The sequence below is a fragment of the Gavia stellata genome, chromosome Z, assembly GCF_030936135.1.
Source record: "Gavia stellata isolate bGavSte3 chromosome Z, bGavSte3.hap2, whole genome shotgun sequence".
Classification (NCBI taxonomy): domain Eukaryota; kingdom Metazoa; phylum Chordata; class Aves; order Gaviiformes; family Gaviidae; genus Gavia; species Gavia stellata.
Genome location: NC_082637.1, coordinates 37,379,795 through 37,402,901, shown reverse-complemented (window position 1 = coordinate 37,402,901; position 23,107 = coordinate 37,379,795). Strand labels below are relative to the sequence as shown.

The 23,107-nt window shown below is 38.8% G+C and overlaps 1 protein-coding gene across 1 annotated transcript in view; it reads right to left on the bottom strand.

Annotated features, from left to right (window-relative positions):
• Positions 1-6,770, bottom strand: part of CNTLN (centlein) — a 204,938-nt gene extending 198,168 nt beyond the window's left edge. Inside the window, 2 exon segments of the mRNA XM_059834003.1 lie at positions 6,058-6,283; positions 6,331-6,770. Coding sequence (XP_059689986.1) covers positions 6,058-6,283; positions 6,331-6,770 — 666 coding nt within the window.
• Positions 6,771-23,107: the final 16,337 nt, after the last annotated feature.

The following is a 23,107-nucleotide window of genomic DNA, read 5'->3' as shown; positions in this document are numbered from 1 at the left end:
ATTTTGGTCAAAGTCAGAAGAATAAGAACCAAGTTGACATAAAGGAAGAACTATGGCTTTTTAAATTTAATAGTAGTTTCAGTTCTCAGCTATTGACTTTAAAACATTTCTAACATGCACAGTCAACGTGCATCTCAAATAGCTATTCATACATCATGAAACAATGCAATGTTTTGTTTTATTTTTCACATTTACTTGTAAATACAGTGGAACGTGTTTAAAACTACTTATAAATCAATGTTATGATAGCTACATTAGATTATCAATGGGTGTCCTGGATTTTAAATTGGTCTAGAATGAAAGAATACATCTGTTTTTCCAGCTAATGAAATATTTTTCATAAGAAGAGTTTGTTATAGCAATCCTTTCTGTTATCAATGCTAGTGATACTAAATAGAGTATTTTACATCCCTCCCTGACCCACAAAGTGATCAAAACAAGACAGTCCAACTGTCTACAAAGTACTGGTTTTTTTCCTGCAAACACAGTATAAAATAAGACATGAAGACCAGAACAGGTCTATGTCCAGCTTTTTTCAGTAAGCAAGAAACATAAAACATGAAACAAAGCCAGAAGCAGCTGAAGCCCCTGACACTCCACTTTCCACAAAGTGACAGCCCACCTTCCTTCTTCCTTTTCTACCCAAAACCACTTAGAGATACACAGAGTCCATTCTCACAGACTTCCCTCCAAAGCCTGACAATGAAGAGAAGCAACAGCAACTACAGGAAGATCTCTTTCTTCTCCATTTGTATTTATGCCCTTTTGACAGAAACTGTGGAAATTCTGCTGGCAAATCTGCTGCAGCAGAACACTTACAGACAGATTACTGATCAATTCCTAACTTTTTCACTAATGAAGATTTTTCTGTTTTTTAATGTATAAACTGCATTTGTAAACTGAAAACCATAAGCAGCAGTATGGTTTCTTTGACTAAACATTATGGTCTGCAGATCACTGGCAGGTGACAGACTGTACCTTCTGAGTCAGGGGTATAAACGGTGCAGAGTACCACACAATGGTGGTATTGAGAGACCTGCTACTTAGTCGCAGCTATATACACCTACAAACTCCTAACATAGCAAAGGAGTAGGCATTGTAACCATCATTGGCAGGAAAAGCACATGAGCTAGAGAAGGTAACACTAACAAAAGCTCCCTAAAAACAGTATACATAACTGCAGAAAAAAAGACAGGGTACTCTTAGTTTTTGCAGAACCATGTTAGAAAGAAATTCCTCAGTTAGGAAAATACTACCTTATTTTAGCAGCAGGAGATGCCATGTTACCTTTGAAATCAAAGCTGCAATGAATAATGTGAAGATTGTTGGGTTTTTTTTAAACTAATAACAGGTAAACTGTTAAGACACTTGTTTGAACCCAAAACAGCACTTTCAGCAAAGAAAGAAAGAGATCCTAGGCTGGAAAATATGAAAAAAGAAGGTTTAAAGAAATACACAAGATTAAAGAGAAAGCACGTGAAAGCTAAAGAAAAATACTCTTGGCCCAGAAACTCCACTCACAGAATGAGCTTCCAGAAATACAGCAAATCATTCCCTTTACAAGAAAAATATAAACAAACAAACCACCCTGATTTCCTTTACCAGGAGCAACTATGCTTGCAAAAACAACACTTCTATCTTCCCCCAAAAAAATACAGAATCACAGGAGAAAACGACGCAAGGGTAAAACACATGCCAGATCTTTCAAACACCAAGCCGAGCCAAAAACTCTGGGGAGTAATAAGAACATAGGTGTTGAAGACTTTCTGTGGAAGGGTCTTGAGGTATTAAGGTGGTAGGCAAAAGCCTAAAACCCTAAAACAGAATGCAGTACTTAAAGATCTTTAAGTAACAGAGACCAGATGTGTCATAACTTACTGTTGGACTTTTGCCTTTCCACTGCCCCCAACAATGTCGAGCCAGTCACAGAAATGGAACAACAAGGTCCCAAAGGAAAGAAAAAATAGAAAAAAAAAAATCCATGTTTCCTTTGCAGTTGTTTTCAGGAAAATTACTCAAGTAATTCTCAAGCAAAATTAGGAGAAGAGGAGCACTGAAATTAAAAGGTGTTTATTAAGTGATTATCAAAATAATTTTACAATGCTCTGCTGCAGACACAACAATAATTTTCCCAAAACAGCATAATACAGAGGCAAACTTGCTTTAGATTTATTTTTTACTTTCTCAGCTTTATACAAGTCTCCTCAGTAGACAATTTGGGAGTTTTGGACTATTTTCTTAATTTGGCTTTCTCATTTTTGCAGGTTCCACCACCACCAATTACAAGACAACATCAGTTTTTGCAGAGTGACTGCAATAAAACTGTTGTGCTTTTAACAGGCCCTCCTCCAAGATCTCGCTTATTGTGATTCAAGCTCCACAATGTTTTTAGGAGTATTAAAGAAAATACCAAACACTGCAAACCTCAGCTGCCGAGGTTAAGACCTACCAGCAGAATCTTAGCTTTACAAAGGAACGAAGAAAAAAAAAAAAGGGAATCTTCAAAACATTGTATTTGACTCTGTAGGCACCTTTACTTGGCAGGAAGTGTTACCTTAAGAGACAAAAGAAATGTGAAGAAGAAAAAGAACCTGGGTTTGAACATAAAGGGCACCATCCCAGACGAGAAAATGGGTCAGCTACTCCAGGACCCTGTTGCAGAAAAGAGACCTAACAGCCAAAAGTAGATGCCTGGAATACCTGAGGTTAGAGCAAAGCTAGCATGCACAATACTTCCACTAAGACTCAGGAGCTTCACCAGCCAGAGATGGCTTCTATATATTTAGCCAATGGACTCTGTATCATCAATGGACTCCAGTTCCCAGTGAAGAGACTTTGTTTTGGAAGTGCAGTTTATATGACAGTGAATATACTAGTCCAAGGAGGTGTGGAGAAGTAGAAAAGAAACTTAGCATATTTTATTCAGATGCTAGATAATTGTTGGATATATACATCTCTCTTTCTCTAACCTTGTTTATTGTTACCCAGAACCAATTAAAGCTTTCAGCCTCATTTATTTGGTAAATGTTTTTTTTTTCCTTTGGAAAAAAAATACTGAAAAGGCTAATACCTAAACAAATACTTAAGGCTAATCCTTCAGTTCTGGTACACTGTTAAACTATTAAACTAGATTTCAGTTTTCAAGTCTGTTTTGGAAGTGCGGTTTATGTGTCTGTGAATGTAACACTAAGAAGAAAAAAACAACCCTAAGCCAATTTTATCCAGTTGCTGGATTAAAAGCTAACACCCTCTCACTCATGTCTTTTTAAAAGACATTTACATAACATTTCTATCCAAAATGCCTGCTAAGGTAGTCTCCAAGAGAGATAATTCTACTCAACAGAATAGAACATAAGACAAGGAAAGTCTTAATAGAAGCTGAAACACTGGTGAGGGTCTTCACACACTGGCATAGGTTGCCTGAGGGGTTGCAGAGTCTCCAGCCATGGAAATACTCAAAACCTGAGTGGACACCTCCCTGGGCAACCTGCTCTAGAGTGGGGTGGAATAGATGCTCTCAAGTGGTCCCTTCCAACTTAAACAGTTTCACGATTCTGATTAACAAGACCTACAGATGTTAGGTGATGACTTAAGACAAAAACCAAAGAAGATCTTATATCCAAATGGAACTAAGGCAATCCCAGCAGATGAAATATAATCCCACTAAAGGAATTAGTTGGCCAGTAAAAACTATGTATTTCAACTGTGAAGAAATTAGAAAGTGTAACATTAACACTACCCATATATATTTATGTTTTCAAATGGCTTGTCTTTACACAAAGTGTTCATATGAAATATAAGCTTAAAATGGATTAACCATCACTGAATAATTTTATCAACTGACTTTTAAACCAGCTGAAGAGTCTTATTGAAGCCTACTTTAGTTCCCATCCAAATTCAGATTAACTTCACAAAACTTCAAAAAACATTAATTGTTTTAGATAAATCCTGCTTTGGAAAAGCTGTGTAATTGACCAGGTTATCCCCTCTTTTACTTATTAAAATCTGTTTTCCCCTTTTTTTATGTAACATACACATGCTTAAACATGTCTCTCTACATTTATTGATGGATCACTAAAATGGTAAAGTGCATAGATGTCCATACTGCCATGCTTTCAGTGAAGAATCTCTGCTTATAGATTACTGCTTCACTTTCCTTTTTATTTAAACATGCATCCCGTGTTGTTAGAAGGATGGTATGTATTGGATTCTACCTAGAGCTGGAGAGACTACCGCAAAACACCGACTGGGTTCTGTTTTCAAATATAGCAACTACTTTCACATTCTTTTTTGCTTGCTTCCTGCCCAGAAAACTATCTGCTCTGATACAAGACAAAGATACAAGAATGGCAAGATAATATGCATGTATTAAATACATTTTAAAATATTTTCTGGTTGCTGACTTCAAAATTATCGGAATGGGTTCATCAAGGAACAAGGAGAAATGCACATGTAATCGCATGAATCTAAAGGGGAAATCAGATACTTAACTACAATTTGTGTACATCAAGTTACATTATCAATGTGATTAGAAATTCAAATTTGTACTGTTTACTTCAAAGTTTCTATTATTTATAGTGCTCTCCAAAAATATTTTATGCTACTAAGTTTCAGTAATATATAATTTATGTTCAACTAGCAAATGAGCAGACCACAGGGCCTTTCTTCTGCCTCCACCAAATTTGGCCTGATACTGCCCATCTGCATACCGAAAAGAGGAAACTAAATTATCATTATAAAAGTTTTCTAAACTTCTCCCAGAAGACATTTAAGAGATCCCCAAACCATTCAGCGTTCAGTATTTTAAACAGGATTTTTATTGACAGCTCCGTTTCCCCACAGTTCTCCTATGCAACAAGTGTTTGCAAGAAGTCTGGATTCCACCCACAGCAGAAATCCAATGCCAGCTGCCAGGTGTACCAATGCCACTTGAAGCAACAAACTGCTACTAACGCTAACCCAGATGCTATTTTCTTTTCACAGCTATGACTATGTCAGCCCAGGACTTCGTGGATTTAATCAGACCATGTCCCACAAGAAAATACTGTTTTGGCTATGAGGAAGCAAGTGAGAAAGCAACCAGAGCATTAGATGTCACCTTCCTCTCTGCCATATCTTTTAGGTGTAATCTGCTTGTTTGGCAGAGAATTAGCATAGATTTCTATGACATGACCTTGTATTACCAACATTTTGTTATTTTCATAAAATGCACCTAAACATAAGCAATGAAAGACCAACTGAAAAAATGAGGAAAGTGTACCTGTGAAGGGAGGTCACAGGGAGATAGTCTGGGGGAACTTCTGTAAGCACAACCATAATTATTCATAAAGCCCTCCCTCTCAAGAGCATACCTGGGTATACTTGATCCTGCTGCAAGATAAGGGCAGCGATTAAATGACGTCTAAAGGTTCCTTCAAGACCCACGTTTCTATAAAACTCTCCATTTGTTCATTTTTCCAGGAGATGTACAAGGCAGCACCTCCGTACTCCTCCCATTACACAACAAGCAAATACATGGTGGCTTCGGGGGGGGGGGGGGGGGGGGGGGGTTGGGGGTGTAAAGGGGGTGGGGACAAGAAAGGAAAAGCTTTCAGGCCAAGTGCTTGCTTTTAGGCCAGAGTAAGAGCCTGGGGCCGATTAATTCACCGGCGCGCACGGGGATCCCGCTTCCACAGCGGCCGCAGGGCGCCATGCCCGACTCGGGGACCACCGCCGCGGCGCAACAGGTGGGCGCCGCACCCCTCTCGGCACCGTGGGGCGCCCGCCAAAGCTATGGTGGCTGCTGAGGCGAATCCCCCCGCCCCGGGACCGCCGCAGCGGCCACGCGGCCCTCCTACCCACACGGGCCGGGCGCCCGGGGCCGTGCTCTCCCCCTTGTCTTCCGGGTCCGCCGGAACCGGGACGCGAACCGGCGGTCCCACGGGGGACGCGGCGCTTCCAAGCTGTGGGTAGGAGAGGCCTCCCGGAGGACGGGACGTGCCCGCCCGACCCCAGCCGCGCCGCTCCGGGCTGCCCCTCGGCACCGCGCCCGGAGGGGACGGCCCAGCTCTCAGGTACCTGGCAGCGGCTCAGCTCCTCCGCCAGACTCCGCAGGTCTTCCTCCAGCTCTGCCACCCGCGGTGCCGCCGCCTCCGCGCGTCCCGAAGCCATCGCCAGCGTCGTGGTGACAGCCTCTCGCTCCCTCCGCAGCGGCGGCGAGGAGAGAAGAGGGTCCGCTCCTGGCGGAGACGGTGCGGAAAGCCCTTGCCCGCCCACTCCTGAGGGAAGGGGGAGAGAAACGGTGCTGTGAACCACACAAATGAAAACTTTCCCCCTCTTAGCTGCACTTACCACGCAGGCGAGCGCCGGAAACCGCAGAGAAGAAGGACGCGGTGCAATGACGTCAGCGCAACTGCTACCCCGACAAAGAGAAGGGGCGAGAGGCAGGTTTGAATTTGCCCGCCCGAGCGGCAGGGCCGCGCATGCGCCGAGCGAATAGGCGCCGGCTGCTTCCCGCGCGAGCCACGGCGGGAGCATGGGGAGCCGTTGGTTCTGGCAGCCGTTAGAGGCTCGTCCTTGTGCCGCACCCAGGGCCGACTGGGTGCTCGGTCTCGGTGTAGGGTGTGTAGAAGCACTATACTCTTCACTTGCAGGGCCGAGCATCTTGGAAGGGCAGGCTGTGGGAGCACCTGCCGAGGGTGGCATTTCAGCCTTATTTTTTCCTCAAGATATAGGCACAGCTGTTGTCTAGCCAAGGTGCTGAGCGCAGGATTTTGCAAATGCCTGGGCATCCAGCGGATTTCTGCCCTTGTGAGCCGCAGGAACACATCTCTGCTGTGATACTAGAGATTTTCATATGAACTGTGGAAATGTTTCTCGGTGTTCTGTGGGGTGCTGAGGCTCCAGCATATTTTAGTTCAGTAAGATTTAGCATGCCTTTTTGGACCTTTTTTTTTTTTTTAAAATCAGATACTAACATTTGCAGGATGAGAATCAGAAACCTGGTTTTAGAGTAGGTGTGGATAGTGCTTTAGGATGTAGAAGCACCGAAACTCTCTCACACAGGAAGATTATTCAGATTTATTTCCAGAGTTGAATTTGAGAGCCTACACCTGAAAGCGAAGAAGTGCGTGGGAGATCTAACTGTTACAGTGCATGCAATATCTGAGCTGGTGCTGCTACGTAAATGTACTGGATTTAAGATCAGGATATGAATACTACTTGGTTTTGAAATAAAGGGTTAAACAGTGTTGCCAAAGCAAATCTTTGCATGTTTCCTGTAGCCTGCATGGGAAGCAAAATACTTATAAAAAGACTAGAATTGTTCCCAAACACGTGAAGAGAGATGTTGAAAGATGAGGTCAGGATATTTTTTAGCCTGGAAATAAGCAGCAATTGAATTACATTTCACCTATGTCAGTATCTTGTTATAGAAATACCGTATATGTTTTTATACAGAAGCACATTTTCTTTTCCCTTCCATTTCACTTTTGCACAGATTTTGGAAAAGTTGCCCTGAATATACCACTATGCGTCCATGCAGAGAAGCAAACGAGGTTTACATATCACTTGAATTATATGTTAAAATGTCCAATCCTTCCACCTATGGCCCTGACAAAAAGATTCCAGCATCCTTGGTGATGGCTTTGCCTGTGAAAGTTTGTTGCACCATGTTGAGCTCCAGAGTCCCTTCTCAGAAGAAGAAAGTGACTACTCAAGTCCAAAATAGCTATTTGTATATAATTTTATATAAAAGTATTTTTATTATGTCTGCAATTATTATCTGTGCAGTTAACGAATGTGAATTTAAAGGTGAGAGACCACATCCGAGTATTCTCTGTCCAGTTATATGGAGATGTAAGGAGATTCAACAACTACCTGATCAATACCATGTCTCCTTAGAACATCCTTTATAATTTTTATTGTTGTTCATTGCTCCTTGTATCATCTCAGATTCATGATCTTACACTTTCAATTATTTATCTGTGTGTTACTACATGTTCATTTAGCCACAATGACAATCCTGTCATAATTCTAAAATGTTTACATTTTTAGCTTTTTCTTTGCTCTGTGGGCTTTTGAATTCTTTTTTCCCTTAAATTATCCAGTCACTGTGTAATAGGTAGCCTTAACTTTTTCCACATCCCCATCGTTTAATAACCGTCTTTTAACTTTTCATCTGTTTCCTAATATTTTTATCACTGTCCCCTTGACCGTTTGTTCCCTATTACACGTGGGCAACAAAAAGCTAACCTTACTTAAAAAAACAATATACTTGGATTAACTGCTAAACAACTATAATGACTGAATGGGATTTAAAAACATTTTCCAAGTACAAGGTCATTCAAAGTTTAGCCGAAAAGATTCAAGCATTGCAGAGTCTAGGTTCACAGCTTGACACAACACAAGACAAAAGGCCACAATCCCCATAACTTTACAACTTAAAAGAGAAATCAGTGCATTTGCTATTAGTGTAGACACAACGTGTTACCACAATAAGCACACAAGCCACACTTTCCCATAACCAAATACTTATTTTATGGACATAATATTTTTGTACACAGTTTAATCATCTTCACATTTGTTTTCCTGCCATTTCGTAAGTTGGCTCTCTATATAAAATTTCTAATTATTAACCCAAACAGCATTCATGATAATTCTTACAATACTTTAAAAAACCTAAAATGTGCAATTGGCAAATTTTGATGACTTGGGAGGCCATGCCTTGTCTTGGAGAATTTTGTACATCATCTTTCTCCCAAATCTTTGTATTTTGGAACACTGCATTTACAGCTATCAAATGTATGAGACTATTAGGTAGAATTCTTCCAAGTCTAAATATTTCCCTTTGGATTTCACTTTTTTCAAATGAAACAACATTCAATTCGAATTGGGTCAACACAAGAAATTTTCGTAATACACAACTATTGAGTCAGCATGCAATTTTTTGTGGCTTTTCCACTTCTAAGAAGTTAGTTAGAAATACATTACAGAATTGAAATGTAGTTGTTATGACTTTTGTCACTTAAAGTGTCTGTGAAAGTTACACAAATAAAAGTGCTCCCTAAGTTGCCTCAGTGGCAGGAAGCATAAATGGTTTTTGTTTGGGTTTTTTTGCAGTTGGGAAATTCCACATCTTTCTTTGAAACATGTCCCTATTCCAGGTATGTTGCAGTTACTCCTGATCACATAATTTCTTTTTTCTGTTCGTCTATTTCCTCACCTTATCTAAATGTGAAATAAAACATTATTCCATCCATTGTGGCAACCCCTAATACTGCATTATTAGAAGTCAAGAAACAGAAGTACATAATAGGGCATTCTCATTTTCTTTTAAACAAAAGATGTCATTACTATTCTGATTTTAATTAAAAGTGTTAACATTTTCTGCTAATGAATTTGCATATCTCCTAGGATTTTTATGTTGACAGTTCTTGCTTATCACCAGTAGTTTGGTAGGAAACAGCATCATCAAACAGGTACTTTCTGGAAGATGCTTTTCAGCTATAGTAAGGAAAAGAAGCCAAAATTGCTGAAAATATTTCTAGCAGTTTTTGGCAATGTTCTCAGTATTTTAGTAATTTATATGTTTCTCAGGAACATATTATAACCCTGGAAATATGTTAGATCTTGTTTAGACAATGAATTCATAACATACTCACTTCCAGTCAAGGTTTCTGTTGTTTTTTGATGCGGGTTTGGTTTCGGGTTTTTTTTTTTTAACTGACTAGCTATAAGCCAGCTTATCTATGCATTCAGGGCTGCAGGGGACATTCCTTTCACTTTTGTGACAGCTGTGAATAATAACATGATTATAGTTGTAGCAAGAATAGTTTTGGGATATAAAAGTGGCAAGGTCTGTAGGGAGAAGTAATATCTGGTATTAGACCATCTGTCATAACTGAGAGAACAGGCAAACCATTTAGATGGAACAAATTGGTGAAAAAATTATTTGACCAAAACTACCCGTTTGTTTCCAACTGCATCTCATAAAAGATACTACTTCGGACCTCATTCCTACCATTATAATGTATTCAACTGAGTTTGCACAGTTAAAAAATCAGAGGTGGAGAAGGTCAGCATGGGAGCCTAGATTCACTGACACAGGGACTTGGAGTTCTGCTGCTAGCATGACTCCGTTTTCACTCATTGAAAAAAAAAAGTCATCTTCATCTCAGCAGAGAAGAAGGTAGCAGAGGTCTGATCTACCCCTGAAAAGGCAAGAGCTAGAAACAAATAGCCTCCTCAAATTTATCAAAATGACTGGGATATGGCTTCGTGGGGAAGTTTGCTTTGGCTTGCTGCATACTTCTTTACTACACACTACGCCCTGTGTATAGGCTGGGTATGTGAACATCAATGAGATAAACAGGTTACATCCCCCAGGGTTGCTACATCATATTGCCTGAGGTCTCTCTAGCATTGCCTTGGATTCACTCTTCCACTTACCTTTGCAACCAGGAAGGCTGCCATTTTTAATTGTCTTTTAAATAAGGTCACAGACCATGGCACTGCGCCCTTCAAGGCAATGAAAAACACAGACCATTAATATAAATTAGGGCATGTCAGCGGAACCAAGCACGGAGGCAGGAGGTAGTTAACAGTGTCCTGGATGTGGGGATAAAGTTTGCCACACCCCATAGCACCTGCCAGCAGCATGAAGCCTAGAGGGAGGGACCAACAGCTGGAGGTAATTAAGAGGAGGAAGCAGATTTCAGAGTTTGGCTGTCCCAGCAGAGGGAGATTGGGTTTGTGTTGCGGTAAGATGAGATGGGTTTAGTGAGTCTTGGGAGTTGATTGCTTCATTGTTAATTTGTTTCTTAGTGAAATTAAACCCCAGGAAGGAGCTGAGCTTTGACCTTGCATGTGGTGTGTAGTCTGTGTCATAGACTTACTGGGAGAGTCACCTGGTTACAGAAGGGTTGCATGGAAAATGAAGAGCTGCGTTCCATCACCCTGAAAGAGGGTGTGAAGAGTACATGGCCACCCAGGCTCAATGAGTAAGACATGATACCCTTCTTAACCCAAGGAGTGGTTGCTGGAAGGGGCAACACAGTCCACGACCACCCAAACTTTGTAGAGTATGCAGAGGACACAGATGAGACTCTCCTTCACCCTAGGGATGGCAGCTGAGAACATACACCCACACATCCTCACTCTTACCAGCCCATTGCATTCATGCACGTGCATACAGCGCAAGAGCCACAAACATATGCAAGCACCTCACAGTCTACCTATTTTGAATATTAGAAATCAGTTTTGCAACTGTTTGTCTGGTTTAGTGTTGCACACTGGTGAGCAATGCACTGGAACATATTAATTTTCTGAGTGCGGACAGATTAAAAGAATAAGTACTGGAATTAATTAAATAAGAATTTCAGCTTTAATTTAAAAAAAAATGCTACATTTTGAGCTTCTATCATTCAGAAATAGTAAGAGCATTTTGAACAGAAGTCTTAATGCGAATGTCTCAGCCAAGCTGCAAAATTTATCTAACTACAGCTTACCTCCTTTCACATGGTGGAGAGGTTAAGGTGTAGTCAGGTTAAGTCACAGCAGAGTGCACAGCAGCAGCCTTGAGAAAGCTACATTTATTAAATAGGGCATAAATCAGAACCCAACAATATTTTTGCTCAGGACAGAGCCAAGGCATATGATTTTCAGGTCTTTGTTTAACAATTCATACTGTCTTTCAAAAAAAAAAGACCTTAGGAAAACAAACAAATTGGAACAAAATATAAGCACTGGCAGTTTAGTCAAAAAACATCTGCAGCAATTAAAATACTTTCTCTGGTTTTCTCGGATCTACTTATATTACTGTTATGTATTATTTTACAGGCACTAGCTTTTTAAGAAGAAATGATATTTGCTCCCACTCTAAGATATAAGGGGGTTTTGACATCTCAGTATAATATCCCTTTTGCCTCAGTTATCTTGCTGTATTTTTTTACTTGAACTCCTAAGCTAAATGTCTTTGTATTTGTTTCGGTTGACCATCAGATTTAAGTTACAGTTATTTACAATTGCATAAATTGACAGTTCAGAAACTACTTCAGATGAACAAGCAAGATTCTATTTTTATTTTCTGTGCACACTGTGGCAGTAGCTGAGAGTTACTGGGAGGCCACTTTGTGCTGTAGTAATTCAGTTGCTAACACTGTTCCCAAAAGCAGTGTTTGCTATAAATTCCCAGCCCGAGGGAATACAAAACAGATACTGCACATTGCATTCTAGGGTGGTACTGCAGAGCCAGCCCAACATGAACTCTTCTTGCAGCCTGCACTCCATCATCACAGTGGGACTCAACTGACTCAGTCCAGTGAGATAGGGCTCGTGTATTTTGGCAGCCATGCAAAGCTGTAACTTTGAACTTTCCTTTCCTACTGTGGTTGAGTTTAGAGTAACAAAGTGAGACTCTGTGTCTGTTGATTTAAGTTTTTAGACACACTTTTTACTCAACAGAATTGCTTCCTTTAGAGATAGAAAATATTTAAGAATGAATACTACATAAAATTCTGTATTTTCCAATAAACAAAAGTATTATAAGTATAATGAAGACTGCAAGTAAAATTATCTGGAATAAATTCAGAAACAAAAGGTATTCTCACAGAAATGAAAATTTTTTTTATACTGAATTTCCATAAATATGTTTGACTGTTTCTGTTAATTTCCTCAGCACTTGTATCCTATTGTGCACAAGATAAGAATTAATTTAATATGTAGAAGAAGTTAATTAAGTTCTGAAGTCAGACAGCGAGGGTTCAGAAGAGAGCTTTTCATACTTACTCATTTGTGGATTGGACAGACAGTTGTCAGACCATATGCAGTTTCATACTCACAAAACAACATAGGGATAGAACTATTTTTACAGTTTATTTTTATTTCTAGTATAAAAGTAAATAAATATCATTCTATTAGAGTGGTTTGCCAAGAATTATTACATTCCTTTTTCTTTTTTTTTCAGAAAATGAAATTTAATTATTGCCAGCTCTCAAAATTTTATTACAAGCTCCCTGTTATTGTTGTTTTCCTTAAGATACCTTCTGAAGTCCTTTGATTACATAAGAATTTCTAGGTCATTTCTTCTGCTGCTTTTAGCACTTCTATCCCTCACAGCAGTATAGAAGTATGACCCAAATGTGATCTAAGAACTCAAAAACTGAAAATCAAATAAAAATAGCTATTAGAAATCACTATTTTATTTCCATTCTGACCTGTTGTTTTTGGATACTTAGTATAGGTAACACTAGATATCTCTTGTAAACAGCAGCAAAAAAAGACTGATTTGGTTTCACTACCCAAACAATGGTAGAAATATGCCAATGAAGACTAGAAACAAATAGTAAAAAACTGATACTAATATTTTTCACTGCTTTAATTGTCTGAACTCATACTACAATATGATATATTGAAGCTGTGAAAAATATAAAGGAAATATGTTGTTGAGAGATCAATTACATGAGATCATGCGTTGATTTGCCTTCACTTTACTCAGGGAATGAGGTATAGCTACAAATAGAAGAATATGTGTAGTCTCATCTTGCAAGCTAATTCTGCATTTTCATTATTCTCAGGTAAGGCTTTGTGTTCCTAGTGAGTGTCAGGTTGTCATCTGTCTCCTCTGACCGATCCTGCATCCTGACTATGTGGCTCCTGACCATGAATTCTGTTTTAGCAATATCACCAAAATGATCTGATCCCTGAGTTGCTCTGATCCTCTGCACGTGCTTTCTGGCAGTATTTAATGATTGAGAAAATCCTTTGCAGTGTTCAGTCTTTATCTTCACTGAGGTGTCATTTCTGAGAATCCAAGGTTCCAATGAACCAAATTAATTTAAATGTTAGTGCTTTGACAAACAGCTTCTGAATCATCTAGCAGCAGCAGTTTAAAATATCGTCTTAGTCATCTCTAGCCCCCTGCAGATAGACAAATCTTACATAGAAGCTTTTAGACAAGGAGCAACAGAAGCAACAGAAGACAGTAACTTCTTAAAATGTAGCTTTATGGGCTAGATGATAATAGTTGTATACCCTCCAGGAATACTAAAGGATATAACTTTGGCTCTATGAATTCTTATTATCTATGTGCATAATTCTGTTTTTGTCAGCTATAAATGGGGAATACTCATCTGGCGTAGCTGAAGAATCTATCATATATAGAGGTAACAGGATTATTATCTTGTATTTTGCGGTACATTGCAACATTCCTGCCAAATACCTTGATTTTTTAAGGCAAATTTGGGAAGCTTGGTGCTAATGCCTCAGCTATACCTTGCTCAGGCACCACTTTGAACATTTTTGTTGATGCTAATAAGACATGTCTGCCCAGTCAAGGAGACCCACTTCATCCTGAAACCTCTTGGTTTCAGAATAGACAGAGGAAATGTAACCTAACACATGAGGGTCATTCAGCCCACTACAAGTACTTACCCAATTGCACAGTATTTATTAGGGGGTGGTTCTGACCTCATGCTTCACAAAAAACCATTCTATTATTCTTACAACATTCATCGTAGGGGAAATAGCTATTATATTGATTTATATAATAGATGAAATGTTTGTGGGACCAAGGTCGTGCTTGTGCTCACCTTACTGACTTCAGCAAGCAAACATTCTCAGTCATTGTCCTTTTTCCCTATCCCACCATTGTGTACTGAGAGGCTTGACCTTTCTATTTGGAAATATTTTACAAGATAGTAAATACACGTAGGAAATAATCTCTGAAATAGTAGGAGAAATTAGAAGACCTACATTTGGACAAGTCATCAAGTCACGCTGGAGAGGCACAAAATAACAATGCGTCAGTGCCTGGAGGACACCAATGGAAAAAAATATTAAATCTAAACCACAATACTTATGCAAGGAAATTTCAGCAAAAGACAGTAATTTCTCCCAGTAGCTAAACAAAACGTGGCTACATGAAGATGGGTCTCTGTCCTTAAATAGGATTTTTATTTTTTGAATATAAAAAATAAATCAACATGAGAGTTCCAAAAGATATACTGTGCCTGGATGCAGCAGAAGATTTAGTATTCCAGTATCCCAGACTAAATCAATAACTGGCATCCTATCTGGTCCAGTTATTGAGAGAACATGATTTGCTTTTTCTTTGCATCACTTTAATGGATTTCTTTTCCTATTGAATAATACTTCTGTACGAATACGGTTTTAAAGTTTATTTGGGTGAAAATTCCCTTTGCACAGATTATATACTTATGTAGGATTATATATGGTGCAGTGCTGCTTACAGAAGTGCTGTTATTTGTTTCTGTTATATTCTAGTAACCAAAGTAATAAAAAGCTATGTATTTCACTGTTAACTTCACACAAAGGTTCAGGTAAATATGCAGCCCCTGACTCACTTAACAATTGAAATTCTGAATCTACCCATCCTTATCAGCATTCAGGTTAGTAGAAAAAAGTTAGAAACATATAATTGAAGGTAAAATAATGTCCTTCATTAATGTGCTGATTTTTAAATAATTATGTTCATTTAAGTACTATCGGTTACATTGATAAGGAATTGTCATAGAAATTATGGTTTACAGAACCAAAATTACGGCAGGTTGGTGTGCATGCACGTTACTCGTTTGCTCATTTTTTTCCTTTTTATCTAACTTACTGTTTCTAGGATTGGAACAGTAGTTGTCTGCCACTTTCTTCAGTCCCAGTAGGCATATTGCCTTTGCCCCCAGCAACTGCATTATCCATAATGAAAGCAGAGAGTGCTGTTCCATAATCTTGGGCTGATGTCTAGATGATACTACATATAAGTTGCAGCTCTACTGAACAGCAGGCCCACTACTTTCTTTCGCGGTCTTTTTCTTTATATGGCTAACAAAACTTCAGCTATGTGTTTCAGTTCCTTGGAACTGTATAATTTTATTTAGAAACTTGTCAATTGTCACATTATCCCTGACCTTGATAACTCTTCGGCTCCTCAGTCCTTTTACTCTGAGCAAAGGAAACTCAATACTGTCTGTTTACTTTTAAAATCCCTCAGAAGTAATTATTTTTGTCTGTGTGTTGCAAAGATCTCCATCCATATCCAACCCAATCCTGATGACTAGGGGACATTAGACCCCAAGAGAAAGGTCACAGCATTCCTTTTTTCCTTCATTGTGGCACATACAAGCACACACTTTAACCATCCCCATCTCCTTGATTTTTACTTTCCTGAAAAATGAACGCTGTTCTGCACCTTAGAAACATGTGGTTTCTAACCCTGATTTATCCTTATTACCACTTTTGCTCATTTCTCCATCTCGATCATCAGTGCAGGTAACATGTGCCTGTGTTTCTTCTCCTTCAACCAGGTCCTTCTTCTGACTTACCCCTGTGGTTATGTTGCTTAATGGGCCGTCCTTCTTTTCCAGAAGTTTGCCCTTCATGTCCTCTTATTCAGCAGTATCAACAAATTCTTAAGTATGCTGGCAGCTTCCTATCTTCCATCCTCCTCCAAGTCTTCTAACCTACACTGTAGGCTACTGTAATCTCCATTTTCTCTGTTCTCCAGACTGTCTTCCATAAAGTCTGTCAGTCTCTGCCCACGGTCACCTTTGTTTGGCAGTCACTGTGTGGCCTTGCCAGTCATCTTACCACCTATTGCCTGTTTCTTACTTTAGAAAAATTAAAATACTTTTCCATCCAGCGTACACCAATGGTTTTCTTCTCTTCAGTTTGATGAACCATCACGTCGCTCTGCAACTCTATAGTCCTCCTCAGAATTTTTGTTCCCATCTGATCTCTTGAATGGAGTTAAAATAGAAGTTAAAAGTAGTGGCTACTTACAAAGAGCAATATTGTGGGAAGTACTGAAATTTTGTCCTTTCTTCTCCAGACCAGTTATGTCCATCCCAAGGTCCTTTTACTCATAGTCTGAGGCAGTCCTTGTATAGAATGTACATGTAATTTATTTGAGGCTTTAGAGGGCACATGCTATCTGTGCAAAGCCTTTCATACACAGTATTTCTCATACATTTTATTTCACTAAATGGCACATACCTCGTATAGAGGAGCCAAGGCCTTCCCCCGCACTCACCCACTCATACTCACCAGTATCATCTGTTTGCTAGTGATAGGACCATCCCTGCCTACTGCTTCTTGCCCCGTGCCTCCTCTTCTTCAGCAGTTGCATGGAGATAATGGTGCCACCTTCCCTCCCAGGAGTCTTTCTGTGGGTTTCACAGACAGAGGCCTGGGCAGAACACACAGAGCTGAGCACCCTCTGCTCAACACAATAGGAAAGTGGATGAAGTCTTTTAGGAAGAAAGGGAACATAGGAGAAGTACCATCCTCTTCGAACAAAATGCCCAACAAGAACTGTTTACCAGAAAGATAGTGAAACTGACTCCTTTACTACTACCATCTTGGCCAGCTTTTCTAATTTGTTTTTATCCATGATATTGCAACGATAATGACCTGGCTAATAGATGACTGTGGTGCTGATACAGTTCTAAGAATTGAATTTTCCTTCAAATCCAGATGGCAGAAAAGCATAACCAAATGCATTTTAAAGCCAATTGATACTGGCTAGGAGCCTAAGCTGAACACTTACGCAAAGTCCCAACACAAAAGCTAGATATAATACACATATGGTTAACAGGGTTTGCCTTAGCATATTCTGTAATGTTGGCTGCCATCATTCAGTCAGAAAAAATTAAAACTTTCGGGCACTCCCCACACAAAATGAAAGATTTGCACAAAGGAGCCAGCAAGTGCCAGCGTGAAGTACTCAACCTGATGAAAAGGTAACAGGAGAGAGATTGGAACAGGTCAATTACAAATTGTCCTTTGGGTTTTTTGGTTGTTGTTTTTGGGGTTTTTTTTTTGGGGGGGGGGGTAAGCCTTATTTCTTGTCATGTTGAGTATTCTTAGATATTCAGAGCATATCCCAAAGTGGCTCTTCTCTATGAATTAGCAGTGTTGGAAGAAAACAGTTAGGTGTGTCCTTGATCCTTTCATTTATTGGCAAGAAAACGCGTAACTGCTTTCAAATAAAAAAGTCTATGAAAGAACATGGATCTGAATCATATATTGTACTGTTTAATGTGGCAATGCCAACTCTTTCTATTATGTAAATCTGTTACTATTTTTACATCTTTTGTTCCTTTATGTCTCATAATATACTGTAATTCTCTTTGATACTGCAAAGTTCTTGCGCTATGTTTAGGACTTAGGTGATATCGCCACTGTCCAGTTTTTAAGAAATCACTGCCAGGCCTTATTAAGGGACCTTAGTATAGCACCTGTCCTTATAGCACTGTATGTACACAGCAAATCCAGTTTGTCAAACATGAACCCATCTGTGCTATATTGCACTCAAAGTAGGGTAAATATTACATGCACTGTAAAGTTGGTCTGAACATGCTTGTATGACCTGAACATTAAATCTGCAGTAGATGTGACGTATTAAGCATCAAAGCCACACAGTGAATCTCAGGGCCTCCTTCAAACTGGTATCCTAAGGTCTCTAGACAGCACTAATAGGCAGCATAGTATAGCATAAACTAATAGGTTGTTTTGCAGTCTCTCATGTAATGGGGTTTTCCTTCCAATTACACTAAAAATATAAAAAATAATAGATTTTACTCAATATCATTATCACTGAGTCATCAGTATATCTAAAATTTTCACAGAAATACCACCATATTTTTTCTCTGAAGGAAATAAACTGACATTATGAAAGACAACTGAAGGACAGCCATCCAATAGCAAGAAATAAAGGGAAGTCTAGTCATTTTGCAGATGTAAGATCTCAGTTTATTTAATAGGATTTTATACAACTTTCCAAAAACTACAAAAAACAAGAGAGACAAAGGAGTACTGGGCATTCCAAATGGAAAGCCTGAAAACAACATACTATTGAACAACTAAAGGTTTATTAAAACTTTGATTGCTGTTTCATAAATGTCTATAAAACTGTCACCACCAAAGCTGACTCATTGTTAGCCAGTGTATTTAAAGATCACAGTGGGCTTTCAGTTGTTAATAGATTTTTTTTTTGTTATTAGCATATTCCATAAATATTCTGATTTCCAGAAAAGGTAACCAACTAAAATAATAAGCCTCTTACAAGAACACAAGAGCTTACTAGTAACATTAAGGTTCTTGCAACAATATTGTTGTACAATTTGTTAATTATTATGCTGTCCGTAAAAAAAGCTGTATTTCTCAATAGCAGTTAGCATTAACACATAATTTAGGACAGATAATCAAAATAATCTAGCAGGACAGAGCTATAGGAACCATCTGTAAGCTGACAAAGCATTCAGTTTGGTTGAGTGGCTCAATACACCACAAATGCTGAAATTTTATCGTTTAAGGGCAAACACAATTGGCCAAAATGCAGATTTGACTTAGAAATTCGGAAGAGTGTGTGTGAAACATAGTCATAGTATTAATACTATTGTTATCCATATCAGTAGTAGTATCAGTATTATTAGTAGTAGTAGTATCAGTATTATTACCTCCTTGAAAATTGATGGGTGGAAAGAAATATATGGGTTTGTGTTATGGTAAATAACACACACACATTCAAGAGTCAAAGATCATAGAAGACTATTAAAGACAATAAAAGCTTTATTTACTTTTTTCTTCAGCTCCTGGGTTTTTTTTCAGGAACCTGTTCAGTATTGTTTCTTTTCCTTCATGAGTCACAACATAATGGGAGTATGAGTAATGTTCAAATGACAGACACTTTCCACATCAGAATGATGCTTCAATCAAAGGTTGGATTTTTCCTCAGCCTGGTATTTTATGTAAGTATTTAGACTTGACTACAATGACTATAAAGTGCTAAAACCTCAAAATTATAAAGGGTTCTGATTATGCTTTCTTAAAGCAGTAAACATATACATGATATAAAAGGTGTAGAAAATTATGTCCTAGTCCCGAAAATTCCCAAACCTCTTGTGAGGATCAGTTTACTTCTTCTCAGAAGAGAAAAACTGATCAGATCACTCCTTCTTTTCTGTCCAAATGACTTTGTAATTTCTGGCTTAGTGTTTCTGTAGCCATTATAATACCACTGGTGAAATCTGTAGCGGGGAGAGGTCAGGAAGGAATTTTACAGCTCTTCTTATTTTTCTCTAGTTTTAGTGTCTACTTTTATACATCCATATTTTAGTCTTCATTATGCAGATGACAGCATTTATAAGCATACAGTTTTTTGAGAACTCAATTGAATAAATTATCCAAACAAGTTAATACACTGAAGCATAAAAGGGAAAAATAAAAAGTCATTTATAGCTTTTCCTTTCTTTCTTCAACTATAAATTATTGTGATAACAGAGAAAATAACTCACAGATGTCTACTATGTATGTGCAGTAAGAAACTTTCATACATAACTAAAAATAATTTAAAATTTAATGAATAAAGTAGCTAAATAGCCGAACACAATCCTTATTCATCTAATATCTTAGATACTCTTGTTAAAACAGCAGAGATTCTTCTCACAGTAGATTTGATTTTGTGTTGTTCTATAGATACTGTTGCTGCTACACTTATGAATGGTGGTACTCCATCCCCATATCAGAGTAAGTCTGAGTCAACTGTGGCATTATCTACAGCCCATGAAGGTGACGGAGAGACTCCCTTGTTTTTACTGGATTTTGGATTGGATCTTCTTTTGCTGTTCACTTGTACAAGTTTGGACTGGATCTTCTTTTGCTGTTCACTTGTACAAGTTATGCAGCTACAGATTCACCGGTTCCCCCCGCTCCCAAGAAAACAGCAGGAGACAGGCATGTTCCCACTGCTGTTTGAAAGATACTGATGGCATTTCAGTTACTCCAGTTCAGCTTTAATTTGACAACAGCAGTAGCTGTATATGTCAAAGAGTAGGTTTTGGTTTTGCATCCAGATGGTTGGAAGAATCTTACCAAGTGTACCATTTCTGTTCACAATGAACCAGTATTCCTCATGAGAATTTTAAAGCTACTTCTCTGGTATTTAAGCAAACAGCACAGGATTGGTTAAGACAGCATCTCACTGTATTATAGGAATTTCTTGTTCTGGTAAATTCTGCTTTACTGTTTGGGGGTTTTGTTGTTGTTGTTGTTTAATTAATTGGATGCTATTTGAAGTCCCTACTGTGTATTGGCCTAGTCATGGGAATTGAATCTGTGTCTCTTCTCTATTGCTATGTATCAAATGAGTAAGAGGAGCTGGGAAGAACCGAATGTTGCCTGGTAAAAGCCATGCAGCTATAATAGCTGAGCTGAAGCAGCACTTGATTAAAAGGAGACTGAAGTATCCAAGGAGAGCCTAGAAAAAGATGAAGTATCTGTTTACTGTATGGGAAAGAGTAACAGGCCAGTGTTCCCAGACATCAGTAACATAGTTGGTTCATCTTTCAGTTTCATTTCTGGTCTTATGAATATGCAGTACCAACTGCATCTAGTTGCAATACCTTCAGAAATTAAAACACAGTTTTTCTTGTCCAGTTCACTGAACAACAGTGTGGTGGTTAACCCTTCTTTCAGTTAACACCATCAGCCACACAATCCTATCCATACTGTAGCAAAAATCTTTTACATAGCCGTACCTGCGATGCTCAACACCATATAAGACCTCAGTTGCTGGAACAACAAATCCCAACTCTGACCGAGTTTCCACTTCTGAAACCTGAATATAGAAATTAGATCTTTTTTTTACTTTTGATTATGGCAAGACTGAAAAGGCAGACACAGCTGAAGGATTCCTAGCCAAACAGTAGAGACCATGAAAGTGATCGGAAATGCATTTCCTAATAATGCCCATCAGGAACACCATATCCTAAAAAATTAAGATGAAAACCAAACCTCTTAAATATTACAGATCTTGCTTGACAGTCAAGCCATGCCATAATTCCCTCAGTTCAACTGAAAAGTCCTGTTTTCAGCTGAACTGAGGGGAATGGAATTTTTCCTCCATTGTAAGAGGCCAGGGCATATTTTCTCTCCTCGTAATCTGGCTCTCAACCAACAAAAAGACCTGAAGGGGAGAAACTAAGAATTAGTAGAGAGGAGAAGTAAGAGAGTCTAGAGGAAAAAAGGAGGCTGGATGAAGTTTGAGAAGGGACAGGGCATAACACTTAAATGGGGGCAGGCCAATAAGAATAAGGGCAGCAACACCTGCAACTGTTCTGGATCTAGTTATTTCACAGGGGAAACCCGTTTTGAACAGGGCTGTGGTTCACTAAAGATCCCTGATAGAAAACAAAATGATTGCTTGAGAGAGATATTCCAAAGAGACAGTGTGGGGGACATGCTTGTGCATTGTAGTTTGCCCTGCAGTCTTCTTAGAAACGCATACAAAACTCATTAGTGCTAAAAAAATAAAGTGACACTTATGGTGATATGCAAATTATTTTCATAAATGAACCCACTAAATATTTCGCAGAAAATGACACACATAAACGAGCATAAACTTGGAAGATATGGAAAATATTTCAGGAATATTCCTTTGCATTTAAGAGATATATAATTTAAACAAAGACAGATAATCTATCATTTCCAAGCACTTGTCTAGAACCCGTTATGCCATGAGATTTCTATGTTTTGAGATTTCTATGCTTGGAGCTGCAAACTGTGTTGATGTTGTTTTCACACTTTCCCAAATCTGGATAGGCTCTCAGTTCACCAGCATATTTTGAAGCACAGTACCTCATTGTGAAGAATTTCTAGATTTAAGTATCCACATTCCAGCTGCCTTGAACTTTACAGTAGTGCTGAATACCTCATAAACCATCTCAGGAGCTTAATCAATGTCTTTCCTAGAGCTCCTCTCTCTAATTTACAGTTCACCCCTTCAGGGTCATCTGATCAATAGAACAAGCAGACAAAGACTTTCAAAATGTTTGATAAGAACAACAACTCTTTAGTCTAGAAAGCAAAAGAGATATTCAAATCTAAGTAAAACAGCAAATACTTATATTGCCAGCCTTCATTTTCTCACCAGTCATGATGCTCATAAGTTTCATACCTGTGTCACTGCAACTTTTCACATTGCTTCTGATGAGCTGAAGTCCTCCAGCATGCCTTCTTTTGGAAATACTAGTATTTCTTGACTTCTGTGTCAAGTATCCTTATGTCCTGTTCCCTTTGAAGCAGGGTCCTTTTGTATCTACTTCTCTGTGTGTTTCTA